At 44.5% G+C, this 25,946-nt stretch overlaps 1 protein-coding gene across 1 annotated transcript in view; it reads left to right on the forward strand.

The window, feature by feature from the left end:
• The window catches only part of LOC121281450 (semaphorin-4B-like), a 108,883-nt gene that overhangs the window by 80,163 nt on the left and 2,774 nt on the right, over positions 1-25,946 (forward strand). The window contains exons 12-14 of the mRNA XM_041194396.1: positions 1,543-1,706; positions 11,059-11,117; positions 12,825-12,908. Coding sequence (XP_041050330.1) covers positions 1,543-1,706; positions 11,059-11,117; positions 12,825-12,908 — 307 coding nt within the window. The remainder of the gene's footprint in view (positions 1-1,542; positions 1,707-11,058; positions 11,118-12,824; positions 12,909-25,946) is intronic.

Genomic DNA, 25,946 nt, shown 5'->3' on the forward strand with positions numbered 1-25,946 from the left:
TTCAGGGAGCACAAACCCACACCCTGCCTTCTCTCGGCACCCATCCTCTTCCCATACTACCTCCCACGGTAGCGCTGAGCCTTTCTCAGCACGCATTTCACACTGGCTGGCCGTTAATTGGCCAGCTAACGTGAAATTGCGCTCAGGGGCCGATCGCGGGCAGAGTGCATTTCGCATCCACTTTTGGGCCTGCCGACCGTGCGCGCCCGATGAACGTAAGGTTGAGGCTAATGTTTCTTGTAATTTGTTGCAGTCCTCCTCAGTGTTGACTATCCTCCCTGATTTGGTGTTGTCTTAAATTGAGTGAAGTCCTGGAGTGGGACTTAAATCCTCTTAAACCTGCTGGTTCAAGTTCAAAGAAAATTAAATAACCACACATTTCTTTAATGCACCAATTATTTTTTGCCTTAAAATCACATGAAGAGCTCTTCATGAGTCTGCCTCTTACTTTCCCTTCCTTTCTGTAATGAAAGACCCAACCTCTGCTCAGCGTTGTTCCTTGAATTGAAGATTAAAAATGTATCCATTAGATGTTTCCCAATTGCTAATGTAAAAGGGATAAATGTGGAATGCGGCCTTTTTAATGCAAATGAATCATGTGGAGATCAGCTGTACTCAAACGCTTGAGAGAAGATTTGCAATAATTCTGAAGAGTAACCCTTTACAGTTACTGAAAAGTCTGAACTTTTTGCTGTAATTACTGGAAATTTTCACATAGTTTATGTTAAAATTTTCCTGTCAATACAAAGAAATTGGAATGAAACATTGGTGTTTCCAAATTACATGTAGAATTGTAGATCTTTTGAAAATAAAGCTATAGCCCTCATTGGGGTAAGTTTATTTTTGTTCAATACTACTTGGCTCCCTTCATCCTCAGGCCAAAGTAGGTTAAGACAGCACTTCCCAAACTCGTGCCATCTGCCACCTAAAGGACAAGGGTATCAGGTGCATGGTAACACCATTACCTCTAGGTTCCCATACAAGTCAAAAACCACCCCTGCTTGGGCATAAATCACCATTCCTTCAATTTTACTGGGTCAAAATCCTGGAACTTCCAACTTAGCAGCACTGTGGGAGTGCCTTTCCCACATGTCCAGCAGTGGCTCAAGAAGAAGCTTCCAAGTGGCAATTTGGAATATGCAATAAATGCTGACCTTGCCAGTGGTACCCATATTCCAAGAATTAATTTTAAAAATCAATGGGAATACTACAATGGGCTGGGAGGGGAAGGAGGGAAAGAACCATTCAGGATCTCTGCTGCTGATTACTGCCAAGTGGACATAAATTGCGGGCAAGAGCAAGTTTGGCTGGGATGCCATTCTATGTGTGAAAAGGCCACTGAATCTCATGAATCAGGTTCACATAGTAAGAACAGTCATTTGGCTGGCTGGAGAATTGTACCACAATTGATCACTACCATCAGGGCAAACAGGGTAAGAATTGAAAGTAAAAGACCAGTTGCCACTGTAATGTTACAAAGTTGGGGTTCAGTACAGCTTGATTTCAAAACAACTATCAGTGTTCTGTTTATTCTTCCTGTAGGGGTTTCTGTACGTTGGTTCTCCCACTGAAGTTATTCAGGTTGTGATGGCAGATTGTGAACAGTATAAGACCTGTTACGACTGTATCTTTGCCCGAGATCCCCACTGTGGTTGGAGTAAGCTAGCATCTCGATGCAAATTATATGAGAAGCACTCTTCGAACAGGTGAGAATGAGTGCACCAGTCACTCATGCACTCTCACTCAGAGTCTAAGGGGAAAGAATCTAAAGCATGAAAATTAACCATAAGGGAGTGATGCATTGTCAGTAACCATTAATTGTGCCTCTATTCAGACAAATTCAATCACCCCAATATGAATGGAGAGGCGTGAGGTTGTCGGTGGGGCCAAAGAGGCCAGAAAGGCTGGCGATGCAGAAGTCCCATCTAACAATGCAGGGAGTTGTTAATATTTTTTTAACATTGTTTCCTGCCTAGCAGCCAGTAAAATGGCCTACATTGGATGGCGTGCGGGACTGCAAACCAAAACAAGAGGCCGGACCAGTGAGATCAATGGAATGGCTCGGAGAGAGGCCAGTGTTCAGGGGGTCCTGGGAAGAAGCCAGCAATTGGAGAGCTGATGATGAGCTAGAGGATATCTGAGAAGTGGCCCTTGATCAGTGTCTGGGGGGAGGTTGAAAATTGGGGTCAAAACAAAAACAGAATTACCTGGAAAAACTCAGCAGGTCTGGCAGCATCGGCGGAGAAGAAAAGAGTTGACGTTTCGAGTCCTCATGACCCTTGGACAGAACTTGAGTTCGAGTCCAGGAAAGAGCTGAAATATAAGCTGGTTTAAGGTGTGTGTGTGGGGGACGGAGAGATAGAGAGACAGAGAGGTGGAGGGGGGTGGGTGTGGTTGTAGGGACAAACAAGCAGTGATAGAAGCAGATCATCAAAAGATGTCGACGACAATAGTACAATAGAACACATAGGTGTTAAAGTTAAAGTTGGTGATATTATCTAAACGAATGTGCTAATTAAAAATGGATGGTAGGGCACTCAAGGTATAGCTCTAGTGGGGTTTTTTTAATAATGGAAATAGGTGGGAAAAGGAAAATCTTTATAATTTATTGGAAAAAAAAAGGAAGGGGGAAACAGAAAGGGGGTGGGGATGGGGGAGGGAGCTCACGACCTATCACTGCTTGTTTGTCCCTACAACCACACCACCCCCCTCCACCTCTCTGTCTCTCTATCTCTCCGCCCCCCACACACACACCTTAAACCAGCTTATATTTCAGCTCTTTCCTGGACTCGAACTCAAGTTCTGTCGAAGGGTCATGAGGACTCGAAACGTCAACTCTTTTCTTCTCCGCCGATGCTGCCAGACCTGCTGAGTTTTTCCAGGTAATTCTGTTTTTGTTTTGGATTTCCAGCATCCGCAGTTTTTTTGTTTTTATTTTTGAAAATTGGGGTGTTGGAATGGATGGTCAGCAATCAGGAGAGGCCAGAAGTTGGGCGTTCCAGCGGGAGGCAAGCAATGTGGGCAGGGGGAGGACTTTAAGTGGGGAGCTGGGTTGAGATTGGCGATTGGGAGCGCTACTGAGAGGCCAATGATCTGAGGATCTGGGGAGGCCATTAATCGTGGCTGGGGACGGCCGAAGAATTCCTTGAGGGGCCGGTGATGGGGAGAGCAGCCCTGTTCTCCTGGCCTACTAGAAGTGCTGAAAATGGCACTTAGTTTGTCAAGACTGCAGCTCCCTGCCACTGTGGGAAGTGCACACACCGGAGCCTCCGGATCACAGATAAGTAGAGGTGGGAGGGGCTTCGCAGGGTGGGGGTTGCAGGAATTGGTTTGGGGTTGTAGGGGGTATAAAGGGGTCAGCAGCAAGGGCAGAGGGTGGCTCTCAGCAAGCACCTTCTTCTCAATGTCAGGTTCCTTGATCAGGCACTGGATGCTATCGGTGTTCAGTACACTGAGAGAAACTTGCTAAACACAGTGAAGGAAACTTAGGGCTTTGAGTAAGAGAATTGATGGAGAGCTGAGTTAGTCAGACAAGTACAATTTTGTATAGTGGAATATATACCTAGATGTTATTTCTTTGGGTGAACTGACTTGTTATGACATCTAGTGGCTAAAATGATACTGTGCAAATGCTTTGTTATATTTTATTGTTTACATAATGCCCATTCCACTCAGAAGGTTGAACTGTTGTATTATTTCCAGGTTTTCTGCCATTTTCTCGCCTTAAGAATGCTGATCTATAATTTATGATCATTGGATATTAGCAGACTGCACAGTTCGTCAGTTAGAATAAGTTAGAAAAGGAGTTGGAGACTGTGTATGTGGTGACAGGGGGCGTGGTGTGAGATGGATGGGGGTTGGGTGGAAGGTGCTTTGTGCATCATCTGGTTGCAAAGGTCCTTGAGGACTTCAAGAAGAGTAAAACTCCCAGAAGCGACAGTTTACCGGCTGAGTTGTATTCGGCTCTGTGGGACTGGATCAGCCCAGGCCAGCTAGAAGTGTACGAGAGTATGCTTCCGGACAGAAGCAAGTCAGAATCCACGAGGAAAGGCATCATCACCCTCATCTACAAGGGGGAAAGGGAGGAAATTAAAAATTGGTGACCCACCTCACTTTTGAATGTGGACTATAAGATTCTGTCCAAGGTCATCGCCAATGGGCTCAAGTCTGCTCTGGAGTTGGTGATCCATCCTGACCAGAACTGCACTGTTCCCAGCAGGAAGGTCTCTGACAGCCTCACGCTACTCAGCGATATGATTGCCTACGTACAGGACAGGGGTGTGGACACGCCTCATCAGCCTGGACCAGGAGAAGGCCTTTGACAGAGTATCACATACCTACATGGTGGCTGTGCTCTCCAAAATGGAATTTGGGGAGGGAATTCGCAACTGGATCCAACTGCTCTACAGAAACAGCAGTAGTGCAGTTTTAGTCAATGGATGAGAATCAGCAAGTTTTCCAATTAAATCTGGAGTCAGGCAGGGCTGCCCTCTCTCCCAGGTCCTGTTTGTGTGTTGCATAGAATCCTTTGCTGAGTCCATTAGGAAGGATCCAGACATAAGAGGAGTGACGATCCCAGGTAGTGAAGGCACTCGGGTCAAAGCCTCCCTGTACATGGACAATGTCACCGTTTTCTGCTTGGATCCGCTGTTAGCGTGCAGACTTATCAACATCTGCAACTGGTTCAAACTGGCCTCAGGAGTCAAGGTAAATCGTGGCAAGAGTGAAGCCATGTTATTTGGGAGCTGGGCTGACCGATCCTTTATCCCCTTCACCGTCAGGTCAGACTGCCTGAAGATGCTGGGGATGTGGTTCAGAGGGACCAGGGCATACGTTAGAAACTAGAAGGAGCAAGTGGCTATGGTGAAAACAAAACTGGGCATGTGGGAGCGATGCTCCCTCTCTATTTCGGGTAAGAACCTGGTCATCAGGTGTGAGGCTCTCTCGGTGTTGCTGTACATGGAGCAGGTCTGGCCCATTCCACACCCCTGCACGATGGCGATCACTGGAGCCATCTTTTGCTTTATCTGGAGGTCAAAAATGGACTGTGTTTGCAGGGATACGATGCACAAACCTCTAGATAAAGGGGTGAAAAATGTGCCCAACATTGCCCTCATCCTGATGGCCAGTCAATCTACATCAAGCTGTGTGTAGACCCTCGGTAAGCAAATACCAAGTGTCACTACGTGCTGAGGTTCTACCTGCCCCCGGTGTTGCGAAGGATGGGTCTGGCCACACTGCTGTGGAACGCTCCAAGTAGTTGGACCATGCCGTACCACCTGTCCCTCGTGGAAACATTTATGCAGGGAAACGACTTTGACCACAGGTCCATCAGGTAGTGGTCGGCACGTAATGTCTTAGAGGCCCTGTGGGAAAAGCAGATGGTGGATCCTGTTGGATGGTTCCCCGAGCAGACTGTCAAAGTCATTTGGCAGAATGTCTCATCGCCAGATCTTTCCAGTAAGCCCCATGATGTAGCTTGGCTGGTGGTGAGAAAGGCCCTCCCCGTCAGATCCTTCCTACACGCCAGGAGTCTCACCCCCTCGGCACATTGCCCTCAAGGTGGCTGTAGGGGGGATGAGACCGTTGTTCACCTCCTTGTAGATTGTGCCTTTGCAAAGAAGGTCTGGAGAGAGATGCAGTGGTTTTTGTTGAGGTTCATCCTGAGCAGTGCTGTGATACAGGACTCTGTGCTCTATGGGCTGTTCCCAGGGACACACACCGAGACAAACATCAACTGCAGCTGGAGGATCATCAACTCGGTGAAAGACACTCTTTGGTCTGCCCAAAACTTGTTGGTCTTCCAGTGCAAATAGTTGTCCCCGACCGAATGTTGCAGACTGGCACGTTCCAAGGTCCAGGACTACATGCTGAGGGACCCACTAAAGCTTGGGGCAGCTGACGCAAAGGCGCAATGGGGAAAGGTCGCTGTCTATGACCTTTCTGCCATAATGCACCGAGGATCTGGGGAATTGTGTAGACTCCTTGGGCTGTATGACTCACGTTGAATGTGTACAGTGAATACTATATGTATCACAATTGTATTGAAGCACCTCAGTGCAACATCATCTATGTAGATAACTTAAATACCATTGCAGCCTGACTGTCCGTTATGACCAAGTTGAAATGTCTGTAATGTTCATAGATCATGAGGTGCTTCAATACAATCAATGTGGAAAACTTGAATATAATTGCACTTTATGTGATGGCCATTTTGAAATATTTTTTAATGTTCTTTCAGATATTTTATGAATATAGTATATTTTTCAAAAAAAAATCATCTGATTGTATCAACATCCTCTGGAGAAGAAAAATAATTAGCTAAGTTTTTTAAGATCACTTCCTTGTCAAACAATTTTTTTTAATGTAGTGCAGAGTTGCTGCTGTTTGAGTCAGACTTTCTTTGTTGCAATAGTGATGGGGTGAAGAGGTTGGGTTCCTCACCTAGGGGGTGGGTCTGTTGGGTGCCATTTGTCTGTATTTGTATAGCAATTAAATCAACAGAGTAAACCTTCTAACACACCCATGATACACGGTCAGTCACTCTATGAAGTACAAGGAAATAAAGTCTGCTATCTTAACTGTAATACAAATGCCAACATTTATTTTTATTTATTCATTTATGGGATGTGGGCATCGCTGGCTTGGCCAACATTTATTACCCATCCCTAATTTTCCTTCATAATGTGGCGGTGAGCTGACTTCTTGAGTCACTGCAGTTCTTGTGGTGTAGGTACACCCACAATGCTGTTAGGGAGGGAGGCAAGCCAATCATCTGAGATTGGGAGTGCATTATGTTCCCAATAATAACATTGAGGGACCCAGTCCATAAATGACCAGAGCAGTCACTACTTCCACCAACCATAAAATGGTTTGGTGCAAATAAATAATAATTCCATGCTTCATATTTATTCCTGGAGTTTTTTCTACAGCAGCCACTTAAGCCAGGTTTTAAACAGACTTATGCTTGTAATTGTTCACTTTAACAATTTCTACTGGAGAGAAATGTTACAGCTTGTTTTCGTGTTATCGATTGCCAACTGAAGATTAACTTCTGCACTGAGCTCCAATTTAGATGGAGATGTGAGATTAGTGTTGCTGGTTGCTTGTGCAGACAGAACTGTTTCTGAGTCTCTGGTAGTTGTGCCATTGTGTGTAACTTGGCAACAAGGCCTCAGTTTAATGGCCCCATTCGGCTAGTGTTTTGGCAGATCTAGAGCAGCCAGATCTGGAAATCTGCTCGGGATGTGGTCTGCTGGATCCTTGCCTCCACCCTGTTGCATTGACCTGACCTTTTCCAGAGACCAATACTGCCAATGTCAGATGCATTCTTCTATTTGTGGGTGTAGAGCACGAGATATCTTGTAGGCTAGTTGGCCTGACCATCTGTTTAGTTTCTGCCAAGGCAACTGAACCAGAGAACCCAGGCTTGAGAGTCTGCAGGTTAATGGACCGTGGAGCTACCGCAACAAAGCCTAATTCTGCCCTCATTACCATCCACCTTCATGCACTTGCCAGCAGAGGTCACTGGTTAGTGGGAACACTTCCCTTCCTTGTTCAACACATCTCTTGTCCAACTGTTGCTCTCCTGCTGTTGTATCAGAACAGCATCATTGCTAACTTCCAACTGAGGGTTGTGTTGGTCCCAGTTCTTATACTAAATCAACACTTATTGACTTGAGTAATTGGTGATTATATTCGAAAGGAGATGCCAGTCATAGTTGTAGCTTGAAGGCACTTATGGCAGAATCATCCCAGATTTGCACTAAGTGCAGTAGCCCCGCCGGCTGCAATGAAGGCATCTCACGCTGCATCATCCCAAATCCGTCGCAGTAATTATGCATTCTTGGGAAACACGCCATTTCGATGGCAGGCGGGCTCTCATTGGCCCACCACGCCATCACCTCGCCGCTTCCTCACACCTGGTACCATATTTAAAATGCAGCTGCGCGCATACTTTTCAGTGCTTCCAGCCCAGGGCTGCTGCACAGAAGACAGGATGGCCCTGAAAGGCAAAAAGACTGCAGCCCTCTGGTTTAGTGAGGTGTCCCTCAAGTGCTTTTTTTGGTGCTATGGAGGCCCGCCATGACATCCTCTACCCCTGCTTTGGCCACAGGAGGGGCAGAGGCATCAGCAATCCAGCATGGGAAGCATTGGCTGCCGTGGTCAGCGCCAATGCCCTGCAAAAGAGGACAGTCACCCAGTGCATAAGAAATTGAATGATGATCTCTGTTCTGCCAGGGTAAGCCACTCTTCTCATTGCTCTCAACTCACACACTCTCAAACCCATTACACATCCACAGGGATCTCACTCACTGCCAATTCAAGGAACATCGCCATTCACTGCCTCTCACACAATTTTATTGTCCTCATCCTGTCCATGGGACCACGCACCACCCACAAATGCTAGGCATACTTATCATCTGGCCTGGCAGGCATCCTGCTTACAATCTCTCTATCTCTATTCATGCAGGATAAGCTGGCACACAATAAGAGGGAGAGGTCACAGACTGGTGGAGGAATGCCTGAAATCAAGGTCCTCACTGACTTTGAAAATCCAGCTGGCCGGCGAGGATTTGGACCATTCCTGTGCTGACGGTGAGGTCGGTGGTGCTCAACCAAGTAACATCCATCAGACAACTATGCTGTGAGTGATGTGTCCTGTTCCGTAGTCCCCTGCCATGCACTAATTATCTCTCCTTGCTTTCACAGGCACATCTGGGAAACAGTCAACAGAGTCCACAGCCCAGGGCCTCCAATCAAGCCCCGAAGAAATGTCAGAAGGGGAATCTGAAGGCATCCTCATTGAAGGCCTGTCACAGCACTCACCCACACCCACCTCAGTGGGACTTAGCTTTAGAGTAGCCTCAGGATCACAATCTGGTGAGCACATCACATTATCTGATCCACAGCAGGTGGAGGCAGAGACTTCCCAGGTGTCTGGCATTCAGAGGGCTGCTGGAGGCCAGAAATTTGCTGAGTCCAAGTCAGATAACGAGCCTCTGGACTCGGCCATGTCACAGTTGCTGGAGCTGCAAAGGCAAACTCGGGAACATCAGGAAGGGATGTCCATTGCACTCCTCGGATTGAAAGGCACGATGGAGGAGTCTGTCTGTCTTCTGGCTGAGGTGACAGCGCTGGCATGCCAATGCACTGAGGTCCTACACTGGTAGGATGGCGGCCACCATGGAGACCTTGGTCCAGGATGTCGCTCCTGCACTGCTACGCAGGCTGAAATCCAAATCTGACACCATAATTGGCCTTCAACAGTGTGTATTCTGGCAGATATGACTGACCAGCTCCCTAAATGTGTGCTGTCTTCAGTGACACTGGTTCTTGATCATCTGCAGGAATGAAAGGCAGTGTCTAGCTAGACCCTGGGCCTAGCTCCCCCCTCTGCACAGCCAGGTGGCCTTGTTGCTCTCTTCTCCATCATCTCCACTCTCTGTACGCCATGAGGCATATAGATAGTTCACCAGGCTCCATGCTCCTGATGTACTTATCCTGCAGGATGAAAGAGAGAGACACGTAAGTTAGCTTAGGTGTACTAAGACCATCTCTTGGTTAAGTATGAAGGACCCTTAATACATCCCGGAGACTGTTGGCCACCACTTGGATGGTCAGAGACTAGTGCGCTGCATGGCTGCCCAAAACCCTACCCTCCTCTGCCCCACTCCACCTGACTGATTGGCGGCAGCTTTGCCCATTGGACTGCATGCTGTGCCCTCAGCTCAGGTGCAGGCATTCTCCTAACCCGCACTGCAGGACTGTGCTGTTAGCTTGAACCATGGTGGAGACTGGTCCAAACCGGGATGATGACCTCGCAAGGGGCTGTGAGCGCCTCCACCAGTGACTGCTCCATGGCTAGCTTTAGCAAGGAGATTGCCCAGTCACGCCCAATGGTCCAACTGTTCTGCAGTCCACTAAAACATTCATTAGTTTGCAGTCTGTGCCCAAGGGATGAAAAACTCTGGAGCACTTGGTGGCATTTTCATGCCTCTGCGTTGCTTAAGTGGGCAAATAAGCTAAAGACCCGACTCCATGCATGTCAATATGGCTGCACCTGAACTGTCTCAGCTACAGAGGAATGGCCACTTTATACAAGGTTGCCCTAATGCATGTCTGCTTCCCTCACCCCACTGCCCCACATGTGCTTGTGCGCTACCTTCAACCGCAGGGCAGGGCAGGGCAGGGCAGGGCAGGGCAGGGCAGGGCAGCCCCGCCCCAGCCCCCAGCCCCCAGCCCCCGGACCCCCGACCCCGAGTCGCCTCAACCTCAAAGTCCAACAGGTGACCCTCACAAGCGCTGTACAACGTTACTGTGCACTCACCTCTGAGTTCCCCTCAAATTGCAGCTTGCCAAGTGCACACTTTATTTACGCTGCTGTGAACCACGCTAGCATGTTTTCCTGTTGATGTTGGCGGACAATCCAGCAGAGCTGGGAGGTGGGATGATTCCTGCAGGTTGACCTTATAATGATATGCAGATGTATTACAATTAGGTTCCTGACATCCAATAGCAGGAAATGTGGCCCGCCATCGACGAGCAGAGCGGATGATTGCAAACTGGTTTCACGATGTTGTGAAACTAATTTTTGGCCTTCTTGCCATATTGTTTGTTCTCGCCGCCAAACATTCCCCACACCAGCAGGCATGGAAATTTCCGCCATTTGTGTGAGCCAATATGCCTTCCTTCCACCTCAAAGTGTCTATTTTTGCACCCGTATATAACTTACATTCTCACATCAGTGTTCTTTTTAACATCTGATTTAAGGCAGCTTACTTTAGTGTAAAGTTAGTGCCAATTTATGATTGTTTACAGTTTTAAATCCTTACCGTCAACAGAGGAAGCTTTTGTGATGTTATAATGGGTTATATTTGAAGCCAAGATCTGAGGTTGAAGCACAATGCATAACCCACAGTGTACCCAGCCCCCCCTCTGCTGGTTTTCAAGTTCAATCTTTACCACACTGTTAAAGGCAATCGGCAGTGTATACTGTGGTTATTGAAAGGCTTCTATTCTGTTCGATTGAATCTGGATGTTTCTTTTGTTTTGCAGTGGCGACTTACAAGACGTTAAGAAAGGCAATGCTGCTGCAGTGTGCCCACCACAGACAGGTAATAAACTGGCCTGTCAATTGGGTTGTGTGGATGTTATCAAGCATGCTAGTCAATGATTTAAAGCAAAGCTCTGGGGCATTGAAGTCTTGAGTAAACACTGTGAAACAGCATAATTGAATTTGCAGTCCAAACTCATGTGCAAGTTCACCTGGCATTGGTAATGTAACTAGTGAATTCTCATGACAACAGAGAACTCTATTCCCAAGGAAAGGAGAAAAAACTAGCAGCACCCATATATCCAAAGCACCTCCTCTGACAGTGAAACACTGAGCAAGATTGGTGACAGATTATAAAGGAATAGTGTTGGAAGCCATAGTGTGCAAGAAGATGATAGAGTTAAAGGAAAAAAATACCTCTTTGAGCAACCCAGGCAGGTAGAGGGAATAATGGCCTCACTGATGGGGGAGAAAGTGGTGCAGTGAAGCTGAACACTGTCTTTTCCTTTCTACAAAGTGGGTTCCAATTAAACCAGGCTAGATGAGATAAACCTGCTGTCTCCTGGGGAAACTGGATTGAGTAGTTAGCTGGACACTGTCCTGTCAGAGATCTCATGCACCATTTCATTAAGGCTGGAATTTTACAAGCTTTTGGAGATGGGCTTGGAGGTTGGAAGGCTGGCAATGGTGGGAAGGGGTCGGGTGGTGTGCCCTCGCTATTTTGCCTGCAGCAGGAAAGGTGGTAAATGACTCGCAACACCTCTTGACCACCCCCGCCCCTACCCCACAGAGCACAATGGAGCCACTTATGTGGCTACTAAAAGGTCTCTCCCTGCCTATACTGGCCCGTGCCTCCCTGTAGGCTCCAGGAGGCCCTCCTATCTGGCACTCTTTGGCCTATACAGGTAATGGCCGCACCTGCAGCATCGACACCTCCTGCCTCAGTGACCACACCCCCACCCACTCTCGCCGGGGCCTGCTTGAATGACCCCAGCACCCCCAGACTCCATTTACCTGGTTGTGAGGTTGCACGGTCATTGATGCATCGCCTTCCTGCAGGTGCAGCCCCAGCAGTGGCCGCTGCTTCCGGTGACACTATGAGGCTGCTAAGCTGCTGGTCCTCTGATTGGGCTGGCATCCTTTGAAGGGCAGGCTGTCATCCTTAATAAGATAGCAGGCCTGGAGGTAGCCACCTAATTGGTTGCCCCTCTGCTTTTGGGCCCAGCAATGGGACATCTGCCACCTCTGAAAAATCCCCGCCATTGATACCTGTTCCAATTGAACCTAAAAGAATGATAACAAAACTGTCCAAGCATAGCTCAGTTTGAGAGCCAAACCATGATTGATTCAAACTGAGGGGAGTTGGACAGGGAGAAAAATTTGGGTAGTTGATTCTTTTGGGCCTAATCTTTCAACCCATTACCGACTGTTGTGTGATGCAGTATTCACACATTTAAATTCTTATTAGCTCAAAGCTAAATTGATTTGTGCCTGAATGCAGTTATTCTAGTTATTATTATGGAACTGGTAAAACTATTAATGGCCCTTCTGCAGCTCTTCTTTGTCCTACTGACTAGTTCTTCACCTGTACCGGAGGTGGATTTTAATTCTTTTAGGTTTCAGGAAATCTGATTAAGCTTCAAGGAGCAGATTTTAGAGAGCAAAGTTAATTTGAGAAATTTAAAATTAGCATTATGCTCAACAATTTAAAACTTTACTGCTTTTTATCTCCTGAAATTTGTTGCCATAATATTTTCTTGTATTTTAGAAGCTGTAGAAGAAATTATTCTGGTTGTTGATGATCATTCAGCTGTGTTGCTCAACTGCAAGCCCTCGTCTTCAGTAGCCCACTGTGAGTGGATCACTCCTAACAAGAACGTAACCTTTGATTATTACAGCACAGGACTACTAGTAGCAGGGAATGCAATTGGTGCCTATGACTGCTGCTGCCATGAAAATGGCATCAGTCAGATCGTGACCTCCTATAGTCTCCGATCCAGGCGATCACGGATACTGTTGATCTTGTTGATTTTGCCTGTTGTATTCATTGCAATAATCCTCTACTTTGTCATGAACTCAAGGAAGATTTAATGTTTTGTGGACCATAGAATCTTGTAGATCCAGTGAATCCTGGGCTTTATAAATAAGGGCATAGAGTACAAAAACAAGGACGATTTGATAAACCTGTATAAAACACTGGTTTGGTCTCAACTGGAGTATTGCGTCCAGTTCTGGGTACCACACTTAGGAACAATGTGAAGGCAGTAGAGAGGATGCAGAAAAGCTTCACAAAAATTGTACCAGGGATGAGTAACTTGAGTTACATGGATAGATTGGAGGAGCCAGGACTGTTCTATTTGGAGAAGAAAAGATTGAGAGGAGATTCAATAGAGGTCTTCAACATCATGGTGTGCCTGGACAGCATGGATAAGGAGAAAATGTTCCCATTGGTGGAAGGGTCAAGAGCCAGAGCACACCAATTTAAGCTGATTGGCAAAAGAAGCAACGACGACATGAGGAAAACATTTTTTATGCAGTGAGTGGCTAGGATCTGGAATGCAGTACCTGAGAGGGTGATGGAGGCAGATTCAATTGTGGAAACTTCCAAAAGAGAATTGGATCATTAACTGCAGAGAAACGATTTGCAGGGCATGGGGAAAAGGTTGGGGGAATGGCAGTAGCTAAATTGCTCTTGTAGAGATCAGCGCTGGCACAAACAGGCTGAATGGCCTCCTTCTGTGTTATAACTATTCTATGATTCTACAATATGTTCTTCAAATAACTGCACAGCACCTTATCTTAAGATGTGAAACTGGCCAGCCTTGATAACAAAAGTTATTTGTGGCAAACGGTAGGGCATTTGAATAGAGAATTACACTGTAGCTTGTAAGTTAATGGGGTGATTTTGAGTGCTCTTGCCTGCCATTAATGTGACAGTAAAAGTCTCAAAATTTAGTCATTAGCTAAACCACCCTATTAACATTAGTAGTGCTGCTGGCTCCATTTTTAAAGAGGCCTATGGCTGGGGGTCCAATCAGCCAGCCTATTTCAGGCAATGGTCCCTCCATACCAACTTTATAATGAGGCCATCTGGGAACTGTTTCAGCAGAAATAGAAAGCCAGACATCAGGGATCGCCATCTGTGCTCATCATGAATGTTTGGCTGAGCTCCAAGACTCTCAAATGTATTAGCTCAGCAGGGGTTCTGTTTTAACAACTGAAATGAAGTGTTTACTTTGCTTGATTGATTGATATCTTTGTGGTAATAGTAGGTTTTTAAAAATGTAATCTCTTTTGTCAATGTTTAAATGCTTATTTGGATAATTTTAAGAAGTGTGAACAAGGAACAATGAATCACTGACCCAATCTGGAAATTGGTTGATGAAAGAAAACTGGTAAAGAGCAAGAGAGACCAGGAAAAGAAGTTTTAGTAAGGATGAGAAAATGATGAGAAGTACAGAAGATTGGATGAAGTCATGAAGAAGAGCTGCAGGAGATATAGGCAAGGATGAAAGGAGTTAAAAGACAGGGAGGAAAGCACGAAGCAGCAAATTGAACAACACCTTGTACAGGATCATGTAGGAATTGACAAGTTCAAGAAGCAACACCATTACACCAATCAAGGGCAAGGACACCAGGATGCTATTGACACCCAAGGCGCAGGGATCAAGGTGGGTAGGAAACTTTCAGGAGATCCCTAACCAGCTCAGCCCCAGCTCCCATGTTCAAGTTTGACAACAGCATCGCACCTTATCAGCTGAACATTAACCTGGGAGAAATTGCCTGAACAGAGGCCCAAAGAGCCATCAGGAGCCTGAAGAACAAGGCACCTGGAATTGACAAGATACTGAAACATGGCAAAAACACCATCACAATGGAGCTCATGGACCTGTTCAACAAGATCTGGACTGCGGAGGACATCCCAGATGGCTGGAGGCGAGGAGTAATCATCAAGCTGCCAAAGAAAGGTAGCCTCAGTGACTGTAACAACTGGAGGGGCAAGTCAGTACCTGACAAGATCTTCAGCACAGTGCTTCTTGATAAATTGAAAGCAAAAGTAGACAGTACCCTTTGTGAAGAACAGGCAAGTTTCTGGAGTGGTAGGTCATGTTGTGAGCAGATCTTTACATTCAGGTTCATCATAGAGCAGAGCCTAGAATATCAGAAGTCGCTTGTTATCAACTGGCTTGATTTCAACAAGGCTCTTGAAAGCATCCACCAGCAGTCACGCTGGTACATCACAAAACAGTATGGTATCCTGCAACATCTTCAAAGCCATTTAGCACGGCTCCAGCTGCTGCATCAAGACCAGCATAGGCATCACATCAAAATCATCACTGGAGTATGGCAAGACTGCATACTCTCCCCATTCCTCATCATCTTGGTTATCAATTTCATCATGAGGAAGGCAATGAAACATGCAGGCTTTGGCATCCCATGGCAACTCCACTGGTTGACGGTCCTTGCCAAAGAATTGCGCACTCTCTGAGACATGACCCATAGTCTTGAGCATAGTGACACTCATCAGCTGTGAGAAGATGACTGTATGACAAAGCCCTCCCATCACCTTTGGGCAACAGAATATCGAGGACATCGACCATTTCCTCTACCTAGGAAGCAACATCTCCAGAGAGGATGATGTAAAAATCAACAACCACACAAGAATTGGCAAAGCAGCGTTGGTCTTCCAGTGGTTCCACATGGCCTGAGTAGCTGACACAATCAACACCACCATGAAGCTGCGACGCTACATGCCCATAGTGCAAACCAACTGCCAATCTACGGCAGTGAGACATGGAGGAGAACAGCAAAGGTGTCAGGTCAGTTGGACGTCTTTCACCAGCTGGGCCGACATAAAATCCTGGGCATCACATGGAGAGACAACATCCTGAACGAAGAAGTGCTACAGAGGACTGGTCAGGGGAGCCTGCGGAATATCGTGACGGAGAGATGACTGAGACTGGCAGGTCACGTATTTCACCTTCTGAACATATGCCCTGCCACAGTGGAAGTAAAATGGACAGCAGCAGATGGGAAAAGAAGGTAGGGCTGGCAAAAGAAGACCTGATGAGGTACATTTAAGGATGACCTTCAAGAGCAGGACACACTTGGGCTGGAGTGAAAGAAATTGTGATGGACCAGTGTTGGTGGTGGACTCTTGCTGCCCATTGTCCTACACAGGATCGGAGGGGCAAAGTCTAAGTAAATAATGGGTGTGAAGTGCTTAAGGCTTCTGAGTTCTTCTAAGTTACTGAAACTATAATTGCCCTGGCTGATTGAGGTGAAGGAACAGCAGTTTTTTTTTCAAAGATTTCTGAATGGGTGTTTTTTTCTCATCATTTCAAAACTTCCCATGTTAATATATGGCGCATTGGTTCCGTACATGGTGCATGCTGGGTGAATGGGTATAGAAGGGCCAATGATGGCATGGGGTAAGAAGGTGGCATTGTAAGCATTGGAGGGTGAGGGCTAGAGGGCCTAACTGCTTTTAATACAACTGGAGAAAAGTCTCAGAGAACCGAGATGGGCCTACTAACCAGGCTGCCTCAGCACTCACCCACCCCAACGGCTGCCTATAATCTGCTTCCAGGGTGAGTGGGCTTGACTCGATCCCAGTCTCTGCTGCCCCAAAGCAAAAATTGGGTGTACTGGAGTCCTTTAAACTGAGACTGGTCTTCCAATTCAGGAAATTTCCCAACTCCAGCTATCCACCTTGGTAGCAAAAATCTGGCCCCAAGAATGCTGCTTCTCTGTGTGTTGCATTGCAAACTGTAACTTCATATCCCAATTCGCTGCTATTTGTCCTTTCAGGTTAGCAAGCGCCCATGCCGTAGCAACGTTAAGTCACAGCCCAGTTCATGACTTTGTCTCTTATCTGAACCCTGTCTCCCTAGCAACCTCATGTCTGACAAACAGCAGCTTTTTGCCAAGTAGTTTGGCACAAAGGTCTGTTACATTTTTGAAATTCGTACTGTGGATGGTCCCCTCAATTTCGGTATTGTCATTTGCTCCTGTCAGACAGCTTCATTGTCCCTAGAGTCTACCAAGTAGCTAAGTAAATAATAAGAAGACTGAAGGATCAAACAGAGAACCCTCAGCACTCTGTCCCAACTTACTGAAATATATCACATTCTGCTACTAAATTCTCTTGATCTTCAGATCAAGACTCAATCTATAAACCAATAGACCATTTTATTTCATGCAGGACAGATAAATAAACAACAGTCAGCACAAAGCAATGTATTTATAGTGATTTCCAAATGTTGTTATTCTGTATAGTGTGTCAAATATCAAAGACCCTTCCCTTGAGCTATCTTTCAACATATCTAATGCCCCAAAAATGGTTGCTCTTTTCTTACATATTGAAACACTGCTAGAAACACAAGCCAGCATAATCCTCCTTGTTGTAGACTTGTCTTCTAAGTTTAATGCTGTCACATCTTTGTCGGTGTGCATAATCAAAAGATTATGAACAGAAAATTGCATTTCCCTTCAAGATACTACTGGGATAGTTATTTTTTGTTATCTACTTTGATGTTAATAATTGAATTAAGTGGGGAAGTTAATTGATCTATGCAAAATCCTATCACCTGCCAGATGGCTCCCATCCACATACAATGGCAGCAATCAAACCATGCATACCAAGGACTTGCAGAACTACGTTTGGCTCTGCCTTGCCCTGAGGTGGAATATTTGTCAGACTGTAAAGTAAATTATTTTCCATCTTGCAACAGGCAGCCAGAATAATTGATTTTAACCACATCTCTACTGTGGACTTCAATAGCAAATCCCCAAAAAATCAAGATAAAACACATTTGTTCCTGTCACAAGGAACCATTGGATCTGAACATTTTGGTCATTTGTATGTATGAAGGCTTCCTTCCATGGATAAATAATCTAGCTAGAAGGGAGGAGATTTTTAAACCAACATCAATCAAAAACTCCTAACAGAGTCCTGTTTAAGAAAAAATGGCCTTAAAATTGGACTTATAAAATGGCTCAGCATTTATTTTTATTTTAGTCAGTCCAACCCTGTTATATAGAAAAATCTGTTATTGTACTTTTGGTTATACTGACCAATCCTTCAGCCCATGATGACGACCTTAGGAACATAGGAACAGGAGAAGGCATGTTCAGCCCGTCAAGCCTGTTCCGCCATTCAATTCAATCATGGCTGATTGAACATTTCAATGCCTTTTACCCACATTATCCCCATAACCCTTTACGTTAATGTTAATCAGAAATCTATCGATCTCTACCTTAAACATACTCCATGACTGAGATTCCACAGCCCTCTGTGATAGAGAATTCCAAAGATTCACAACCCTCTGGCTAAAGAAATTTCTCCTCATCTCGGTCCTAAGTGGCTTTCCCTCTTGTTTTGAAATTGTGTTCCCTAGTTCTAGACTCCCCAGCCAGGGAAAACTTCTTACCTGCATCTACCCTGTCTATTCCTTTAAGTATTTTGTAGGTCTCAATGAGATCCCCTCTCATTCTTCGAAACTCTAGAGAATACGGGCCCAGTTTCCCCAATCTCTCTTCATAAGACAGTCCTGCCATTCCCGGAACAAGTCTGGCGAACCTTTGTTGCACTCCCTCTATGGCAATAATATCATTTCTGAAGTAAGGGGACCAAAACTGCACACAGTACTCCAGGTACGGTCTATACAAGCTTCTATACACTTGAAGCAAGACCTCAGTACTCCTGTACTGTAATCCTCTAGCAATAAAGACTATCATTCCATTAGCCTTCCTAATTGCCTGCTGCACCTGCCTGTTAGCTTTCAGTGACTTATGGACAAGGCACCCAGTCCCTTTGTACATCTACAATTTCTAATCTCTTACCATTTAGGAAATTCTTTACATACCTGTTCCTTCTACCAAAGTGGATAACCTCACATTTTTCTACAATATATACCATCTGCCATGTTCTTGCCTCCTAAGTCCCTAAGTCTATCCAAATCCTCCTTATACTGCTTTACATCTTCTTCACAACACAATTGCCCGCCTAGCTTTGTATCATCCGTAAACTTGGAAATATTACATTTGGTCCCCACACCCAAATCATTGAAATATATTGTGCATAGCTGGTGCCAAGTTTTGATCCTTGGGGTACTCCACTAGTCACAGCCTGTCAACACGATAATGACCCATTTATTCCTACTCTCTGTTTTCTGCCTGTTAGCCAATCCTTAATCCATGCCAATATATTGCCTCCTATCCCATGTGCTTTTATTTTGCTAATCAACCTCCTGTGGAGGACTTTATTCTGAAAATCCAAGTATATTACGTATATCGACTCTCCTTTATCAATTTTGTTAGTAACATCCTCAAAAAAACTCCAACAAGTTCATCAAAAATGATTTCCCATTTGCAAATCCATGCTGAATATACCCAATCAGATCATGATCATCCAAGTATCTATTTATCACATCCTTTATAATAGATTCTAGCATTTTCCCTACTACTGATATAAGGCTAACAGGTCTATAGTTCCCTGTTTTTTCTCTCCCTCCCTTCTTAAATAGTAGGGTGACATTGGCTACCTTCTAATCTTCAGGAATCTTCCAAAGTCTATAGAATTTTGGAAAATGATCACCAATGCATCCACCATCTCTATAGCAACCTCTTACAACACTCTGGGATGCAGAATGTCAGGTCTCGGGGATTTATCAACTTTCAGTCCCGTTAATTTCTCCAATACAACCTTCTTACTTATGCTAATTTCCTTCAACTCATCATTCTCCCTAGTCCCTTGGATCTCTAAAATCTGGATGATTTCCTGTATCTTACTTAGTGAAAACAGATACAAAGTAATCATTTAGCTTCTCTGCCATTTCTCTATACCCCATTATGAATTCTCCTAACTCTGCCAGGAATTGTCTTAGCCAAACGTTTCCTTTTTACATTCCTATAGAAGCTTTTACAGTCTGTTTTTATGTTTTTTTGCTACATTGCATTCATATTCTGTTCTCCCTTTTAACAGTTTCTTGGTCTTCCTTTGCTGTATTTTAAAAACCTCCCAATCCTCAGGTTTACTACTACTTCTGGCAACTTTATAAGCCTTCTCATTTAATCTGATACAATCCTTAACTTCCTTTGTTAACCGTGGTTGACTGACATTTTTGGGTTTTTGCACTTTGAAGGAATGTATAGCTGCTGTAAGCTATGTAGTAGTTCTTTGAAGACGATCCCATTGCCTATGTATAGTCATACCTTTTAATGTATTTTCCCAACCCACCTCAGCCAATTTGTCCCTCATGCCTTATAATTTCCTTTATTCAACTTTAACACCCTTGCTTCAGAGTGAGCTACCTCACTTTCAAACGTAATGTAAAATTCTATCATATTGTGGTCACTTATCCCTAAAGATTCTTTTACAACAAGGTTATTAATTAGCACTTTTTCATTACATAATACTAGATTTAAAATAATAGCCTGTCATCAAGTTGACTCCTCAACATACTGCTCTGGAAATCTGTCCCTAAGATGCTCCAGAAACTTGTCTTCCTCAGATTTAGTGCTCAATTGGTTTACCCAGTCTATAAGCAGATTGAAGTCACCCATGATTACTGTATTGCCCATGCTACATGCTTCTCTCATCTCCTGAATAACACCATGCCCCACTTTACCACTACTGTTTGGAGGCCTATAAACAACTCCAGCCAATGTCTGCTGATCTTCACAGTTTCTTAGTTCTACCCAAACAGATTCCATATATTGTTCTTCTGATCTGAGATCCTCCCTTACTCAGGCACTGATTCTATCCCTTATTATCCGTGCAACTCCACCTCCTTTCCCTTCTTGTCTGTCCTTCCTAAACGTTGAATATCCTTGAATATTTAGTATCCAGTCTTGATCATCATTCAGCCATGTTTATGTAATGGCTATTATATCATACCCATTTACCTCTGTTTGTGCCTTTGGATCATCTACCTTATTACGAATGTTGCGCGCATTCAGGTAGAGTGCTCTTAACTTTGTCTTTTTGACATCATTCTGCATTCATAGCATACTCAGTGTTCTGCTTTGTTTCTCCTGCCTTCTAGTCTCATTACTACTTCCTGTTACCAACTTTACTTTTCTCCAATTTAGGCCATATCTCAGGTTCCCATCCCCCTGATAAGCTAGTTTAAACGCACCCTAACAACAACACCAAATCTCCCTGCAAGTATATCAGTCCCAGCCCTGTTAAGATGTAAACTGTCCAGCTTGTACAGGTCCCAGCTGCCTGGAACCAGTCCCAATGCCTCAGAAATCTGATGTTCTCCCTCCTACACCAGTTCTCCAGCCACGTATTTAATAGATCAATCCTCCTATTCCTATGCTCACTAACACGTGGCACTGGGTGTAATCCTGAGATTACTGCTCTTGAAGTCCTGCTTTTTAATTTCTGTCCTAACTCCCTGAAACCTGCTTTCAGGACCTCATTTTTCCTTCCTTCCTATGTCATTGGTACCAATGTGGACCACCTCTGGCTGCTTCCCCCTCCCCCCCCCAAAGGATGTCCTGCAGCCACTCCATAACATCCTTGACCCTGACACCAGAGAGGCAACACACCATCCTGGAGTCACATTAACTGCTGCAGAAATGCTGCCTGATCCCCCGACTATGGAACCCCCTATTGCCTTTCCATTCTTCTTCCTCCCCCGCCCTGTACAGCTGAGACATCTGTGGTGCCATAGGCTTGGCTCTGGCTGCACTCCCCTGAGGATCTATCACCCTAATTAGCATCCAAAATGGAAAACTGATTAGCAAGCAGGATAGACTTGGGGGACTCCTGCACTACCTGCCTGGTTCTCTTAGACTGCCTGGCAGTCACCCGTTTCCTGTCTGGCTGTACACTTCTGACTTGTGGTGTGACCACTTCCCTAAACATACTATCCACGTAGTCCTCTGCCTTGCAGATGCACAACAGTTACTCCAGCCGCTGCTCAAGTTCCAAAACCCAGAGCTCAAGCTTGTGCAGCTGGTGACACTTCCTACAGATGTGTTTGTCAGGAACACATGGTGCATCCATGACTTTACACATACCACAGGATGTACACTCCACTTGGCCGAGCTGACCTGCCATCCCATAACTTTAAAAACTATTTATTACACTTAAAGTAGAATAAATTACTAGTAAATTAACTTTACTACACTTATGCTAATTTTATCTTACTTTGTTTACTTTATTACTTTATTTCACTTTGACTTGATTTAACCTTGCTTCCCTATTGCTAGTGTTCCTTACTGAAATCCAAGTAGCTACTTCTTCATAAATGATACATTTTTCTAGTTTTAACCTATTTAAACACACTCCCTCACAGCAGTTTCTCACCAGCCAATGAAATTAGTTTTCCTGTCATGTCACTTCTGGATTTTCTTTTCCAAACTCAGCCCTCTGCCCTAGTAGTGGTGTCCCTTGCAGGTCCATCTGTCTCCGCTCCCAGAGATCATGTGATTATAGCATAAACTGGCTGACATGAGATGTTTTTCCTGTGATAAGCAAGCTACTATCAAATATTTGAGCATAGTGATAAATGGAGACATTCCCATTGTGACGACCTGTCCCCAGACAAGGTCCCCCAACTTGTTAACTTTCCAAACGGGACCGCAATTTTATTATTCTCCTGGGTGAGGAGGAACAGTCTGGCTCTTCTTCCTTATTCACCTCGCTTGGTTGGTCACAACAAGGTTAATTTAAAAGGGATCCCTTGCCCTGTGGACACCTTCTCCCAGTCCAAATGTATTTATTTTGTTCAGAAGGTTATATTTAACCAAGATTTCTTGAGTCAAAGAAAGAATAAGTTTATTAGTTACTTAAAAACCTGAGAAAAATAATAAAAATGCAACACACATACACACAGATCGTTAATGAGAAGCTAAGAGTCCAAATAAAAGTTACAAATCAGTCTTTGGCTTGTCCATGAGATATAGATAGTGAAACTTTGCTGCCGTTAAGTTGGATGATTCCGGTAAAGCTGGTTTTGGCAGTTTCACAGTTGTTTTGGAGACTAGTGGGTCTGCAGGATAGCTGAAGAGGCTGTCCCATTTCCTTTTTGATGTGTCTTCTGTTGATCCTTGCCTCCAGCAACAGAGAAAGATAGATTTTGCCTACAACTGCAGGGGTGGCTACTTGGACTTCTTCTTTTTGCTGTCATACACGCTGTACACTAGCGCACACTGCACTGTTCTGCTGCTAGCCTTTTAACCCATTTTCCCTGTGTATTCCTGTGAGGCAAAAAATACCATGTCTTATGCCCAGAGTCTTTGATCTCTGACCATTTTACACATTCTGAGATATGAATCAATAGGAGATAAATTTTAGGTGACTGCTGAGACGTGGTAATCAATCTTTTGTCTCTGCAGCTACAGGAGATTAAAGTTCAGTCTTTTCCATCTTTCCTATCTCCCTTTTAAGTGTGTCTGCTTGAAGAAGGCCATGACACCTTTTCAGGTGTGACATTCCATTTTCTCTCTGCAGGTCTGTCAGTATAATCCACATAGGAATTTTTCCAGAAAGCGGTCACTTTACATTATCAGCCATTTTTTGCTCGGTTTCCTTGCTTGTATTTTTTTAAAAACACACGCATCTTCCTTGAAAAGTTCAATATGCCCATAAGTAATCCCTGTCTATAATTGGCTTTTCATGACAATGTTGTCTATAACTAAATAAGAAGACTAATGAATTATTTTGTTACATATATTCTCTTTTAGCAGTACAAAGTGCTGCAGTGTCTATTGGAAAGAAATGACACTAGTTAGAATGTTACAATGACAATCGGAAACAAATATGAGCCAGGATTTTCGTGTAGGTTCGGGAAAAAGCAACTTTCATACTCTTGTGGCTTCTGAACTGCAACCCGGCCCATGCATGCCTTTGCTGGAATTTTTGTATTCCCATCCAGGGTTTGGGTTTACAGTACAGTTTGAGAGCCACGATGGAGTACTGGAGTAGTGTGGGTGTAGAGGCAGGCTGGTTAGAAGGCCTGCCTCTGTTCTCCAACACAACAGTCCCACTCTCAACATTGTTTAAAGACCCCCTAAACCTTACCCTCACCCCCACCCATCCCATACCACCTCATGCCCCCTCTGATCCCCTTGCTACCTCCATGCCCCCCTCAGATCCCCCATGCCAGCTCCATGCACCCAGACCACACAGCCCAACCCTGACTTCCTATGTATCCTCCATAGCTACTCCCCCAGTATCCACTGTATACATTTCTCAGGAGCCATGAAATATCAATGGGAATTATTTTAAATGCAGGTGTTAAAATGTTAAACCTGTGACAATTTAATAAAACTCTCATTCAAAACTCTGTCATTGATACTGCAAAAAAACCTCTCCATTGAAAAAAAGTTAATCTTTGTTAAGTGACCATTAAGTTGTTCAAACAAACAAACAAGTATGTACTCCAAAACAATGTCAAAGCTGAGATGTTATTACATGCTCGTAAAATTTGTCAGTCATTCCCCTGAACAGCTGTGTCAACAGACCACTAGATTTTGGAACTCAGCCAAGCATTTATAATGACCACAGCTATCACAAGATCATTGCAACTCAAAGCCTGAAATTGAAAGAACAAATTGTGTCTCCTTCTTTTCAAAGCAGATTGCCTGGCAATTAATGGAAGCAAGCAGGTGCTCTGATTTTTTTTTTTAGCTTTCAAAAGCAAGGGATTTTTTTCACAGTTGGAGCTATCTGTAGATTTAAATGCCAGTGCCAAATATGCCAAGGAAAGTTTAACAACAAATTTTTCTAAATTTTTGAAGGCATTATGTCACTTTTTTCCAATTGAAAAAGTACTGTAATGCATGTCAACACTTGCAGAATGGTGGTCAATATAATGGTTAACATAACTTTGCAGGACAGAACCCTATGATGAATCACTCATTAAAAGCTCAACTACATTACAATAGACAATTGAGGGTGTGGAAACATTTCACATTTACCTTTCAAAATGTTCCAGATTCTTCAGCAGGCTTCCCCAGTGGTCATTGACACTTCAAGGAGGTGTGTTATTTTAAGGCTTCCAACACTTGCACCAGCACACAAAAATAGTGTGCGGAAGGAAATACAATTTCCTGAAGTCCTCACAATGGAGACTTTGATTTTGGAAGGGGTGTGTGTGTGTTTTCATGCAAGGTCTCCTTTACAATGTAAAGGCCACACGAAAATGGCCTGGGGTCGGGAAGGCAGACAAAAATTGTTTTTCCAGCAAAAAAGCGTGCTAAGTTTAGTATTTCACAACCCAATTCACACCTCCAGTGGGAGACCAAAATCCTCTGAAACCTTGTCCCAAGCAATCAACCGACAGTGGAGTAAAGGGCTACAGAGTTTCCTGAGGAATGCACCCAGACTCCATCCCAGGCTCCTCAAGTTCTTCATCTGCCCTTTGGCAGCATTATCTGTCATATCAGAATCAGCTTCCATAGGTTTACTGACAACATATAGCTGTACTATTCCACCACACCCCTCCATCACTTGACTATCTGACTCTACCCATTCTCAATTTCCTATTTAATCCTGAATGATTTTAACCCCACCCATCTTGATCTCAGCTGTTACTGGGCCCTTTTTCTGCTGAAACTCTCATCCATGCCTTTGTCATCTCCAAACTCAATTTCTCTAAAGCTTTCCTTAGTAGGTTCCCAAACTCCAACCTGCATTAACTGCAATCAAATTCCTTCCTTCCTCCCTCTCTCCCTCCCTCCACTTAGTCATTCACTCACTCACTCTTAAAGGCCTGTCTTTTGCTGCTTCTCACACAAGCTTCAATAACTTCTCTCTTCAATCATGCTTTCGCTGAACCCCTTAATAATATTACTAGCCCCTCACATTCATTTTCCCTCCTCTGAAATGTGCTACACTGATTTGCTACATTAAGGGCATAGTTTAAACATA

This window comes from Carcharodon carcharias, chromosome 8, assembly GCF_017639515.1.
Source record: "Carcharodon carcharias isolate sCarCar2 chromosome 8, sCarCar2.pri, whole genome shotgun sequence".
NCBI classification, from domain to species: Eukaryota; Metazoa; Chordata; class Chondrichthyes; order Lamniformes; family Lamnidae; genus Carcharodon; species Carcharodon carcharias.